Source organism: Lepidochelys kempii, chromosome 6 (assembly GCF_965140285.1).
Source record: "Lepidochelys kempii isolate rLepKem1 chromosome 6, rLepKem1.hap1, whole genome shotgun sequence".
Taxonomy (NCBI): domain Eukaryota; kingdom Metazoa; phylum Chordata; order Testudines; family Cheloniidae; genus Lepidochelys; species Lepidochelys kempii.
In genome coordinates this window covers 26,794,607-26,808,809 of record NC_136385.1, presented here as the reverse complement: position 1 = coordinate 26,808,809, position 14,203 = coordinate 26,794,607, and the positions used below count along the sequence as shown (strand labels likewise).

The following is a 14,203-nucleotide window of genomic DNA, read 5'->3' as shown; positions in this document are numbered from 1 at the left end:
ACATAGATGCAGCTGCACCCTGTAGTGCTTTAATGAAGACCCTCTACACCAATGGAAGAGAGCTCTCCCGGTAGCGTAATTAATCCACTTCTGTGAGAGGCAGTAGCTATGTCAACAGGAGAAGCTCTTCCACGGACTTAGTGCTGTCTGCCGCAGAGGTTAGGTGGGTATAATTACATTGCACAGGGGTGTGGATTTTTCACACCCGAGAGACAGTTATATCCATGTAAGTGTGTAAAGTAGACCAGATCTCACAATAACACACAAACAATTGCATTTTTAATACAGTGGCCCCCAATAGTATTAAACCTAATTCAAGAGGGTTTATCCAGAATATTACATATCTGTCATGTTTGGCTCTAATCCCAAGGTGAGCACCCATCATTAGTCACTTCTGAAAATCTTGGCTTATCTGCTTTATTAATCTTTATAGAACTGTTCTTTCCTCCAGCACTTTACAAACACACAGGAGCCATGTTTTCTCCCCTGAAGAGATTACAATGGACAAGGGGACCCCAGGCAAAAGATGGTATAAAAGTTCATACAGGGGAGGGTGTGCAGAGATTGTACAGAGAGCGAGGCAGGACAAATTCTGCTGAAGGGTTGAAGGTGGAGGAAGGACACTTGGCTGACTCTCTGAAACTTGGCGGGGGAGTACAAAGAAGGATGTGACGCTGAGAGTGGGAGAAAAGGCAAAGGAAGGAGAGCGAACTGGGAGGAACACAGGAGAGTAGGAAGAAATTTCAGCGGAGGTGGGGGTGAGATTCTGTAGGGCCTTCTGGGATGAGGTGTTTGAATCTGATGGAGGCTGATAAAGGGATTCAGGGAATGGAGTATCTATAACACCAAGCACACCACTCCAATTGCTATTAATGGAGATCCCTGTTGGCAGCCTCAGTGGAGGCCATAAACTGAATGGGCTTGGAAACTCCGCTCCCTTTTCTCCCATAAGTTTGGAGAAGCCCCTGTTCTACGTGTGCTGTAGATTTTTTTTTTTAAAACAGCCATGGCTGTCTGTCTGGCACCACTAGCCATCCTTCAAATTCACAGACAATCTCCTTAGCAGAAGTATCCTCCCAGCTGTTAGACCTCTGCCCCTTCCTCCCTGAAAGTCCCCTTGCAAAGTTGGTGCTGCTCAAAGCCGCATCTCCTGCCAAGCCTTTATTCCTGCTGGGACTCCTGCTTTTCTCATTGACCGCAGAGTAACTCTCCAAATGCAACTGTGCAGGGAAAAAAGAATCCTTACAATGGCTTCTCTACTACTCCAAGAAAAATATAATAATAGCAAGGTGGGGGTGTGGGAAAGGAGCCACGCTTCCAGGGGGTGCTTCAGGCTGTGAAAATCCCAGTCCCTAATTATATTTGATGTTTTTCTTACTCCTCTATGCTAGCTGTTAAGCAATCAAGAGAATGAAAATGGACCCTAGGATCAATATAATGTAGGGGAGCATCCTGGCTACACTCCTTTTCCTCCAGCCCCCCCACTGGCCAAGGTAGGTAAGGGGAGTGGCATAGGAGTCTCTATGTGGACAGGGCTGGAGGTTCTCCTCTCCCTCCACTCAGATGATTCTCTAGTAGGGCTTCGCAGATGGGCTTAGAGCCCAATTCTCTCAGCGGCAGGAGGCCTGCAGCTAGCCATTATAAAGCACATCCCATCCTGATGGATCCCTTTAGTCTATGCAGCCAAGATTTGTTTTACTATCTTTAGATTGGAGGGCAGCAGCCACAACCCCTTCTTCCCCCCATACCCCCTAACTACAGAGTGGTTAAAATTTTGGTCAAAGGCCCCTTTCTTCCTAAAAAGTGCTCTAAGACCTTTAACATCCAGGCAAACCAGACTACACCTGGCTTTTCAGGGTATTCTCTAAAAGATCCAGGGAATCTGGTTTATCTGCCTTGAAATGGGGCAGCTGCCCAACGAAAACTCAAACCTACAGGACCAGGGAGTCTAGGTACTGCAATTTTGCTAAGGTCCTAAGCAGGGATCCCAAATTGTGGTCCATACACCATGGGTGTCCCACAAAACCCTTGCTAGTGGTCTGCAGGGAGCTAGCAGCTCTCGTGCTGCTGTCCCCTCCTCCTCCTCGTTTCTAGCTGCTAAATTGCACTAACAATCTTTAGTTCGAAGCGCAGGGATGCTTAGAACGTCAGCCCTTACCCTCTGCTATTCAGCTGCAGAGTGCATGCTCCTGTCTGGTGTCGCTTGTCCCACACGAGGCTGCTCGATGTAGAGCTTAACAAAGCTATGCATATTATGGGGACTTTTTGTGCAACTCCATTGCCATGGCTGCCAATACTTAGCAACACTGTACCACCCCATATTCGCCGTGAAGGGGCCTACATCATGCTCCTGGACTCTCCTGCTGTGAGAACAGCAACTTGCCTCAGTACTCTGACCTCTTCAACCACCTGCCAATTCACCAATCTTCTAGGCGCCCTTTGTGGTCATTTGGGCCACCACAAGACATGGTGGAATCTGCTTGGCGTAACGAGAGGTCTGTGATGACGACCGTCATTAATAATCACTCTCGCCATCTGCCCACCACGTTTTGACCTGCCAAGACACTTGGGGTCATCCCTGAACCGATTTCGAACAGGACAGGACCATTGTGCAGCCAGTCTCTTCCAAGGGGGTTCCTCTAACGACCCACCACCAGGTAGATGCAGTTAACTTCGGGCTATGTGGCATATCCTCGATGAGTGCCCCCTGACTTATTTCCACGGTGAGCTAGGGGCTCCTCACCTGACTGATAACGAGGCTATGAAATGGCTGGGCACACTGCATACGCTGGGAGAGACTAACAGGCAGGTACAAATACATTAAATACTTCCCTGATCTCATCTTTCCATGCCAGTAGCTGCCCTGATTGCCTCAGGAAGGTTATATGATTGTGAGTGGGAGGTAGACATGGCACAATCTCTCTACCAGTGTTGCAAATTCTTGCAATCGCAGTGCAAGTCTTGTCACGTTTGGTGTTTTTCGTAAACAGTGTGAGTCCACCAGCATCGCACTCTTCACTTTTTTTTCCCTTAAGTTCTGAGCTTTCCTGACTGCAGAGAAAAGCCTGAAACCTGTGACCAAGGTCCAAATTACAAGCCAGACAGCAAAGCAATCCAAGGCAGCCTCGTGATATTCTGTGGCGGGATGGGGGTCGGGGGTAGGAAGGGGCTGACTCATGGTGTTTGCAGGCTTGGGTTAGCGACACTGCTGCCGGAAAGTCTGGCCGCAGGCAGCCCTCGGCTACCTCCCTCCGCCTGACTGTGGCGTTTGCAGGGTTAAATCCCTTCCCCAGCTGCCGCCTCCCTGGTGATCACGTGACACGGAGTGGCACTTTTAGCCCGTCAGCTGATCCCAAAGTCACAGGGTTCCATGCTCAGTCATCCCCTGCCCTGGGTAACGCACGGATCGGCTTGCCGCCCAGGTCACGCCGGGAGCCCGCTCCGCAGCAGCCATGGGGCTCCGCTCCTTTCTCCTACTCCTGGCCCTTGTGCTCCCATGCTCGGCGCTGATCAGGTGAGCGAAGGGCTGCAGCTGGGCACGGCTGGACAGCAGGCGCTAGGGGCTCCCGGGGTGGGGTCCTTGTAAACAGAGGTGCTGGCTGGGAGCCCGATGGCTACAGCAGCCGCTCACCCCTTCCGCCAAAGAGCTGCTGGGGGCGTCTGTGTTAGAAGCCCTCCTGCTTGGGCTTGCCCCATTGCCCGGCTGCCTGCGGTAACTGGGGAGGGTTGCAGGAAAGCAGGGTCTTTGTTGCTTAGGAATGTGCGTGTGTCTCTCGCTCCTGGGCGGTTGCGATTTCTCTCTGCCATCATGAGCTCATGGGGGATTAGGGCTTGACGTGAGGAATTAGCTGCAGACTCAGGTAGACGCCTACCAAATCAAAGAGCCGGCCTCCCTGCATCCCGGCAGGGGCTGGAAATGGGAGAATTAAGCAAAGAAGTAAAAAAAAAAAAAAAAAAAAAAAAAATCTGACCCAGCGTGAGTTCAAATTTGGTCCTGGGCTAGACCCGGACTTTTTCTATGGGCTTCCCCCCTGGGAAATGCACCTGCCTCTCCAAGGGCACACTTCGCCTCAGGAAGAGGCATGAGGTGCGCTTTATAGTGTCTTCCTACTGCTAAGCAGAAGTTAGGAGCATGTAGTGTGCCACCCTGGATGTGTTGCAGCTGTTTCCCCAGTCACCTTTCCCCAGGGCCAAATCCAGCAAACGGGCTGAGCACTCTCAACTCCCCATTGAAACTGGTTAGAGTTGAGGGTGCACGGCGTCGAGCAGGATGTGGTCCTCAGGAAACAAACCCTGTCGGGCTCAGGTCGCTCACCCAAATTCATTCTTGCATAGTTTCAAGGTAAATGTATATTGGGGGTGGGGTGGGGCTTGTTTTGAGTTAACTTTCACTTGAAACTGACAGTCAAGAGGAGAAAATTCCTGACCACTAAGTAAAACCTCAAGTCTTGATTTCTCAGAAGTTCTGTTGACCTTTACAGGAGCAAAACTTTCCAAGCCCTGATTGTTCAGAAGGTCTGGGCACCTGCAGCTGCTATTGATTTCAGCTGGAATTGTGGGTGTTCAGTCCTTTTGAAAATCAGGGCTTGGAAGGCTTTGGCTCCTGTGAAGGCCAATGGAACGTCTGAGAGATCATCAAGATTTGAGAGTTATTTAGTGGTCAGGAATATTCTTCTCTTGTTGCTGAAACTGGCAGTCAATATGTTAACTTCAAACAAAACGCTCCACAAAATATACATTTATTCTGGAACTAGGTAGCAGTGAATTTGCGGGATTTGTTGGCAGCAAGCAGCTCTTGACCAGGGGATTTGTGTTGTGGAAACAATGTGCCCTCTTGTTGAAGTCTGTTGCTTTGATCTGTGATACAGAAGTGGAAGTTTCCGGACACATCAGGAGCCTGATCATTGTGGCCCTGCACTTTGCACAGTCAGTTTCACCAGCGCAAAGTGTGTGTAAAATGCTTTGCAATCAGAATAGTAGTGTACACACACACACAACCCCCAACTGGTGAAAATAACTATTCTAGGTGCTGGACAGCAGTGAATGAGGGCCTGTGAGTCAGGAGTCTGATCTAGGGAGTGCCAAGCTGGGATAGTTGTCCTCTCAAATTGAACCTCAGTGGAGTCTTTACAAAGTTCTAAATCATAAGCAAAATAGCTGTAAATTGTCTTCCTTTATTTCATTTTCTGTGAGCTGTGGTCTGCTTTCTGTCAATATACTAACTTTTCTTATCTGCACTGGATCATGACCAACAAAGGAAGTGCCTTTACGTAGGTATTGACTTTACCACTCTTCGATCCTAGGGAAACCGCCTGATACTGGAGCTATCGTTTGCTGCATAGAGCCCCTCCTGTGCTTCCCTTGTTTCTGGACTCTGAGCAGTTTTCAACAACTGTTTCAACAAAATTATACTCTTGTTGCTGGCCATCAGCAACCAGTACAGCCATGGTACCTGACCGCTGGCAAGAACACGGTCAGTTTCCCAGTGTGGACAGGGCCTGAAATACAGAAACTCCAGAAAAGTTGGCAGAGTCCTTACACACAGCAGCATCCAGATGCATGGTCTCCCTGGGAGAGGAGAATGGATGGTTTTGAGCAGGCTGACTGCCACACTTTAAGGGGCAACTTTCTTGAGCAAAGCCACTGGCTCCAGAAGATCATTAGTAGCGCAGGGGCCTTGAGCATTAAAGTGCTTTCCCTGTTCGAGTGAAATCGCTGAGGCGTCGCCTATGCTGGGATCTGGAGGCTGGATCAGTAACTATCATTAGCATGGTTCCCTAATTCAAGTGAACAGGGAATCCTTTTCCCAAACTAAACAGCGCTGTACACCACTCCTGCCGCCTCCCCAAACATGGTTTTATAAGCCCTTCAGGGCAAGAATGTTCTGTTTTCTATATTCATCCAGCACCCTGCTAATGGGAGGCCTGGTGTAAAGCCCACTGAAGTCAATGGAAAGACTCTCTTTGACATCAGTGGGCTTTGGATCCAGGCCTTTGTCATGAAAACAATGTCCTGTTCTATGTGTTGGAACATAGCTAGAACTAGCGTGGTTCTGCTTCTGGTATGAAGAGGGCCTTAAAGAACAAGGGGAGTTCCCCAAAGAGGGAAGGAAGGAGGAGAAGGGAATAACGGTGATACCCAAACGTCCTGATATTTTATTTTTCTTCCGGTGCTGGTAGCCCACCTCCCCTCCACGCATAGACAAACTCACGTGGGTCACTGAAGTTGAGGTGAGGCTTCCAACTCTTAGAAGCAGCCCATGCTAGAAATGCTGGATTGTGACACACCTTAAGTTTGGCTCATTCAGGGATGTCTACAGTAGGACCTGGGGTGCCGTTCCAAGCTCAAGGACGCACACTTCCCCAGCTGGAAGTGTAGTAGACATGCCCCGGATGGAAAGCAATGAGTGCTTCTCTTCATGCACAGGCCTTGGGAATCGAGAGAGACAGACAACATGGCTCTCTGGATAGGGCACTGGGCTTCAACTTGGAAGACCTGGGTGCTCTTCCTGGCTCTGCCAAGTACCTGCTGTGTGATCTTGGGCAAGTCAGTCTCTGTACCTCAGTTACCTCAATTTCCCCATCTTGGGGGATAATTGCCGTTTCCTCCTTTGTAAAGCACTTTGAGATCTACACATGAAAAGCACGAAGAGCTAGGTATTCTTATTAAGGCTCCAGAAAGAAGACCCGACAGTAGGCTTCAGAAAAATATAAACTTTGTCGAAGTTTGCCCCAGGCTGGGAGTTGCGCTGTAAACATTGCTGACATTAGGAGCCAAATTCTCTGCTGATGTAAACTGGCAGATCCGTTAATTCCAATGGAACTGTGCCATTTTGCACCAGCAGAAGATGTGTTCCTGAGAACCCTATAGGCCTTGGTGTGCATTTCTTTGTATGCACAGATCAACAGAAACAGGTGCTGTCACCCTGGGGAGAGGGGAGGAGGAGGGAAAATTCTGTCCCTCAGAACATTAAACAGCAGCATGTTCTGGATTTTTGTAAGACTGCTACTGAACCTCTGAGCGCTCCTTGCGTACCAGACGATCACTTGCTTTGCATGGGGCCCAGCCTTGCCTGTAGGGGAGGTGGATGCTGTTGTGTGGCATTGGCAGGGTTACTTGCTTTACCTGGCAATGTGCTTTTCTTTCGTTCCCAAACAGAATCCCGCTGACTAAGTTCCCCTCGGTGCGCCGCATCCTAAATGAAGCCGGAAGCGAAATCCCCGATCTGAATGCCATGGGCGAATTCCTGAAATACAAGCTGGGTGTGCCTGGCATAGGGGATCCCACCCCGGAGACCCTCAAGAACTACATGGATGTAAGTACAGCAGCTGATTCTGCAGGGTCACTGCTCTATTTGGCAGCATGGTATTGCAGGGAGTTCCCTGTCTCAATGCATAGGGTCTACCATTAACCTGGAAACTTGTTGTCATCAGCACCTCTTTGCAGCATGCAAGGACAGGAAAAAGAGGCTGTTGCTTGCCCACAGTGATAGCTGACTCATCCTGCTGCAAATGCTTCTCAAGTGCCTGACTCTTTGCTGTGAATATTGAATTGCACTCAGGCCTTATCCCTTCAACAGCCCCTGCACATGGGTAGTATTTGTTTGCAGACACATTCTCTCATCCAGTGCTGTGGAAATCCACTCCCGAGGAAACTCACCCTGCCAAAGTCAGGGCCTCAGTTCTGCAGCAAGCTCCTTACTCTACCTCAGTTTACCCACATGTAAAACAGTGATAATACCTCCTTTACAGAGCTGTTGCAGGGATTGCCTAACTCTCTCTTTGAAGATTTGATCCTTTAGACTCTAGTCCTGCTTCCACAGACATCAATGGCGATGCCTCATTTGGCTTCAGGGGGAGGAGAAGGCCTTTAAGTGTAGCACTACATGAGTACACAGATGCAGTACAGAGTCCCAGGGAATGGAGGAGCCAACAGTTTGAAGGGCGAGCTCCTCTTATTTACAGCTATTTGCAGTTTTAATAAACCCGCTGCCACACCCAAGAGAGCTTTAAAACAGTCTTCACAGCTTCAGTAACCTATTTCTTTTCCCCTCATTGCTAATTACCCAAACTTTGACTGTCAGTAGAAGCTTTCTCCTTTATAATCAGACCTTTCAACTTCTTGCCTGATTGGTGGTGCCACCAATCCGCTGTCTGTGATGCAAGGGCATAACAAATTGTAGTTTTCACTGAATGCATCAAGCAGGAGGGAGAGGTAGCCGTTAGTATTACTAGTCCTTGTGGCCAGGGCACTGGGCTGGAATCTGTAAGAGCCAAGAATAGAACCCAGCTCTATCACTGAGCTGCTGGGGAAATGAAGGTGGGAAGTGATTTGCCCATCTGTAGAACGGAGATAGCGATATTGATCTCTTTTGTAAAGTGCCGTGCTATCTCTGGATGAAAAGAACAATTACTGCTGTTTGTTCGAGGCCCAGATCCAGCAAAGCATTACTGCTTTACTTTAAGCTGTTGAGTAGTCCCATTAGAGTTAAGCATGTGCTTTAAATCGTTTGCTGGATCAGAGCCTAAGCCCATAGGAATCACAATGGGAGCTGCTGGGCGCTGAGTTGTTTTGAAAGTCTGGCCCCAGATGAGGGTGCTGAGCATTTGTCAAAATGGCCATGAGCTCTTTGGAAAGTCTGGCTTGTCGAGTGCACTTGAGATTGGGCACTCAAGAAAACAACAAGGCAGATGTTACACACCCACACACTGGCAGCAGCACTGATGAGGGTCAAGTGAAAAGGGAATCCAGAAACAGAATGTATGTGCCATTTTGCTTTAGTAAAACACTGCATATATTTTGAGAGTGCAGGGTTCCTTTCATCAAAGCTCACTACCTGGGTTTGCATTGGACACACACAGACGCTTTGTAGTTCATTAATGGAGCAAATTACATGTTGGATATTCAGGAAGCTGCCTATCCTCAGCCTCGCTAGGGACTTTATGTAACTTGAATGCTGGAGGGAGGTTCAGAACCCACTTCAAAAGGAATTGTCCCCTTGTGGATTAAGGGGAACCTGCATTAGCTTTTAGCAGTATAGGATCCATGAAACATGGTTATAGTCCTCTTCCATCCAGTAGGGGGCATTGGCACACATGCTCATTATAATATTAACCCCTTGATAGCAGTGGTGCTGACACTAGCATGAGGGAAAAACCCCAAGCATTCAAGGCCGCAATTGTTTACTGAAGTCTCCTCTTGGCACATGACCGGAAACAGATTACAAAAGGGGGATGTGAGCTTGGGTCATCTGATGGGGAATCAGCAACATGATTAGGGCTGTTGTGTGACACTGTCAGCCAGGATCTAGGCAAGTGTTTTCCCTGCAGATGGAAAAGAAAATGCCTTGCAAACATCGAGGAGGCAATGGGTGCCTGAATGATAGGGGAGGATAGGAGAGGCAACCCTCCGCCGGGATAGAGGTCATTTCCCACCTCCGCAGCTTGGATCCTGCTGAATCACCCTTGCCAGCATTATCCCTGGTTCTTAAAAATGTAGGCCTCCCATTGACTTCAATGGGCTTTGGATCAGGTGTTTTCAAACAGGGCCTCATTGTGAGAGACCCTCATTCGAGGGCTTTATCCACCCTCGGTAAATGACTCAGCTCTCATACTGCAGGCAGAACCTTCCAGAAGGGCCCACCTTTGAAGCAGGTTCTTTCTCCTACGTAGTAGCCATGCTGCTGTCCTCTAGAAAGTTACCTATTAGCTGCTTCACGTAACCAGAACAGGGCTCAGCACAGCTGCGGTGATCTGCCCAGCTCTGGCGCTGCCCATGTTTCTGCTCTTGATTCGTATTGCATCGCACCTCTTCCCCCACAGCTGTGCTAGTCTCACCCCTGCCTAGTTCCTTCTCTCACTCGCTTCGTCAGACCTTCCGGACACGCTGCTCCCCAGACAGGAGGTTTAGACTGTTTAGTTATGCCAAACTTTTCTAACTGGGGTGCTGAAAATTAAACACCCAACCTGATTGTGAATAAGTGGCCTTATCTCTTTTTTTCCTTCTGAGTTGCTAAGCATCTGCAGCTCCTGTTGACTTCAGTTGAATATGTGGGTGCTCAGCACTTCTGAAAATTCGCCTCCGGTTGGGCACCCAAAACATGAGACCTCTAAATTTCAGTGGCAATTCAGCCTTGGTTCCTACAGGACAGGTGGAATTTTAAAGCTCCCAGACCTGAAGGCATCAGACTTATGAACAACCATACATGTCGCGTCCTGCATATGTGGAGTGCTCTCCTGGGAACGGGAATATCTTGGCAGCTTTTCACTTGCACTCCCCAGCCCCCTGGGCTCTTGTCAGACTTCCAATTTCTTCCTCCCTCAACTTCCTTGGGATCAGCAAGGAGGGACCGCAATTGGTTAATCAGCGATGTCAAAACAGAGGGAGGTGGGGATTACACAACAGTGGGGCTGCGATTCCGAAACATTTCTGGCTTCTTCTTCTAAAGACCTTTTTCCTCATTTTCAGCTCTTGCCTGTTGGGAGCTGACACTTAAGTCACTTCTCAGGTGCTGTTTTTTTCCATCTTCAAATCTTGTTGCTAGAAATGATTTCAACCCCCTTTTGGTTTATTTTCAAGTCACAAGAAAGTCAGAGGGATTTGGTTGTGCTGCTCTTGTGACATCAGGCTAGAACACTGGATCCCAGGAGCTGTGGCAGGGCAGATTTATTATTTGTCTTACTGTAGCGCCTTGCAGCCCAAGTCATAGACCAGGACCCCCGTGTGCTAGGCACTGTACAAACACAGCAAAACCAGTCCCTGCCCCCAAAGAGCTTACAAACTAACAAAAAGGCCAGAGACAACAGGTGGAAACAGATGAGCGTGGGGTGGTTAAAGGAAATAATGAGACCATATTAGTCAGTGTGATGGGCAGTGATGTAGCTCAGACCACATTCTCCTTCCATCTGAAAGAGCATGTAGCATGGGCCCAACCACTGGGTGGGAGAGGATTCGCAGAAGGGATCACTGTAGTTCTTGTGCATGATATCAGCTGTGTCTTTCTTAGCCCACCCCCACCTTTTTTTTTTTTTTTCCCTTCCGGGCAATGCCCCCTCTCCTTCCCACCCAGCTCTGCATGCCCTATGACTGAAGAGTTTAAAAATAACAAGGTTTCATCCCTTCCCCTGAAATATACCCTCCTTCTACCGCTCATCGCTGCTTGTCACCCCAATCTGGACAGTGTCCCCTGGTTAGATGGGCAGAAGATCCTGCCCAAGTCTCCCCAAGAGGCCCCTCTCAGAGTTTTGGTTGCCGCTGACCAGGATGCCGGTGACTCATTTTGTTCTCCTCCCCCCAGAACTTGTGGCCCACAGGTGGTACAGAATGGTACCCAGTATTGACTCATAAGGGGATACTCTGCGTCTGTTCCTGTTAATGGACAACTCATGCCTTAAAGTCAGCTTTGTATTGTTTCCAATGGCTTGTTTTGGTTTTTCCCTTTCTGGTGCAAGAAAGTGGGGAATGGGGTGGGGGGGGGTCAGTTGTACCTTTGCCTTCAGGTAGGGAGACCCTGACAGTGTGCCAGAACCCCACCCAAAGTGCTAGGAGACTGGGGGAGCCTCTAAACCTCCTCAGCAGAAGTAGCCATTTGGGCATGATGCACAATGGAGACTGCACACCCTGCATTGCAATGCCATTGAGATGTGGGTCATGTCATGAGAGTGACATGACAGGTGGTATCTCCATGGCTTTCTTAACTGTATTGACCTAGTTCTCCTGCATCCCTACACCTAGGATGCCCTCCCTGGCCGAGGGAAGCAGTATCTCTGCATTCAGGTCTTCAAGCACCTCTTCCGTGAAGCTCATCAGTATTTAAAGCACATAGCACTTCCTCTGGGTTTCCCAGCATCTATTTGGTTCTAGTGTATACATTTAGCTGTCTAGTTCCTTGAGCAGCGTCTATTGGCCAGATCATGGCTTACACGGAGAACGCTTTGCTTTGCGCTGTGAGACTGGTGCAATCTTATAGCCGGTTTAACCGGCTACCTTAAGAATTTCCCCTTAGGAATCTCCAGATGGCATAGAACTGGCCTAGCAGCTGTGGGTCGCCCATCCCACTTCCAACATAGGGGTGTGACGTATAGAAGGGGTGTGTGGCTAATGTACAGCTGCATTCCTGTCTCAGGTCCCAGAACAGCCCAGTGGGGCTCCATTGCAGCCGGCAGAACTTAAAGAAACCCTGAGTCTAAGTTCTGTGGCCCTGTCATAGGGTGAGTTGGGCCTGTCAAAGATTCAAGCCCCCAGTTCTAGCCTACACTTTGATCAGGTGACAGTCATGTGACTGAAGGCATTAGTCCATATAGGCCCAGCTAATCCTGTGATGGAGACTGACCCAGCGAAGCACTTAAGTATCTGTTAGTTTTTAAGTACTTTTGTACTGGATTTGCTGCAAATTCAGTACAAAGTCAGCCTTGTAGGATTGGCATGTGGGTTTTTTTGTTTGTTTTTTGTTTTAAGATCAGCTCCGTTCCCAAAGTTCAAGCTCCCTTTGGAAGTCAGGGAGTCTGCAAAGCTTTTCTTGTCTGTCCTCTTACTATTTGCAGTGGTGTTGTAGGCATGTTGGTCCTAGGATATTAGCGAGACAAGGAGTGTGAGGGGATATCTTCTGTTGGTGGAAGAGCTGTGTGTAGCTCAAAAGCTTCTCTCTCTCACCAACAGAAGCTGGTCCAATAAAAAATACGACCTCCTCCACCTTGTTGCCTTGCTAACAGATTAGGCTTTTACAGTGCTCTGGCTGGCAATGTGCAAAAATTTAAATAGCCCATTACATGGAGGGGATTTGACCATGACTGTCAGTGACAAGTGGAAATCTGTAACTCTTAGTGGAGAGGTATTTGCAGGGTTACAGAAGGATGCTTCAAAAGATCAAATAAAGGAGAAAGGACTGGGAGATTTTTCTCTTCAGATTGTGACCACTTCTAGTTTTTAACCCAGTCAAGTACCTGTTACAACACTTTGGTCACCTGACTCAATTACTACAGGGTTACGTGTTGGTTACATCAACTAGTATCTGTGTTTGTAATCTGGTCACGGGGCAAGATTGTAATTGGGTCCCCTGACTTGGTTCTAGTTAAGGTGTAGATGAGGTCTTTGCATCGACCCAGGGTCATTCTCTTCTAGTATTAAGGAAGTGCTTTAAAGTAAGCTGATCTTTGGGTCACTGTCTAGTGGCTCCTTTTCCCCACTGGAAGAATGCAGAGAAGTGAAAATCCTCAGCACAGCTGTTGGGTGACCTTTGAGGCGTGCTGGGTTTGGACAAACTTTGGTGACCATGCAAAATAAAAAACATAGAAAACACAGGAAAAGTGCTGAATCATTGGCCCATCTACGCTGCCTTCCCTTGTGACTGCAAGTCAGCGTATTGCTGGCAACCCGGTGGAAAGCTGGTCCAGGGCTATTCTGATCAGATGAGTTCTTGTGTGTGAAACCCCTTCAGTTAGGGCAATTTAAAAAACAAAAAGCCAACATCGCTCCATCTGCATTTCATTTTATTCAGCCTCCCCTGCTGCGCTCTGGCTATGCTTCCAGTCAACCCACTGCCATGCTGCTAGTAATGGGCTTTCCTGGTCCGTCTCCCAGAACTGCTGGTCAGGGGAAGACTGATCCTGTGCTACCTTGCTCCTTATGTGGCTATGCCTTACAAACCCTACTCCACTGTAAGCTAGTGGGATGTTTATTGGCTAGCACTTGGGGACAGTATAAATGAGCACAGCAGGGGCAAGGCAGTAGAGAATCATGCTCAGGATTCCATAAACTGATGTAGTCAGGCATGTGTCCCGTGCTAATCCCTCCTTGCCTGCAATAAGGGGTTAATTTTTTTGAGTTCTAGCAATAATCGGAAAGCACCACTGCCTCCCCATTACAGTTTATTATAATGGATCACTAACTCCTTAGTGATCTGAGCTGCCTTACAAAACTGCTAAATACTTAGGACCCTGCCTCACTGCAGCTGGCTATACACTGCAGTGTCCTTTTTAATCAGGACCCTGAGGTTTGGAGGGTGTTTTAGGGCAAAAATTGACCTCCCTTCCTCAGAGCTTTCCCTCTAAGGTCCTGATTGTCTGTGGATCAGGGCCTGAGATTTTTATTTTAGTTGCCCAGCCTTCCCTTATTACTAAGCACCCATCAAGCCTGGGGCCCCCACTGTGCTAGGCACTGTACAAACACAGAGTAGCAGATGGTCCCTGCCACAACAAGTTTACAG

General features: G+C 48.5%; 1 protein-coding gene across 1 annotated transcript in view; it reads left to right on the top strand.

Annotated features, from left to right (window-relative positions):
- Positions 1-3,344: 3,344 nt before the first annotated feature.
- CTSD (cathepsin D) overlaps positions 3,345-14,203 on the top strand; it is a 34,321-nt gene continuing 23,462 nt past the window's right edge. Inside the window, exons 1-2 of the mRNA XM_073347227.2 lie at positions 3,345-3,514; positions 7,159-7,315. Coding sequence (XP_073203328.1) covers positions 3,453-3,514; positions 7,159-7,315 — 219 coding nt within the window. The 5' untranslated portion in view covers positions 3,345-3,452. The remainder of the gene's footprint in view (positions 3,515-7,158; positions 7,316-14,203) is intronic.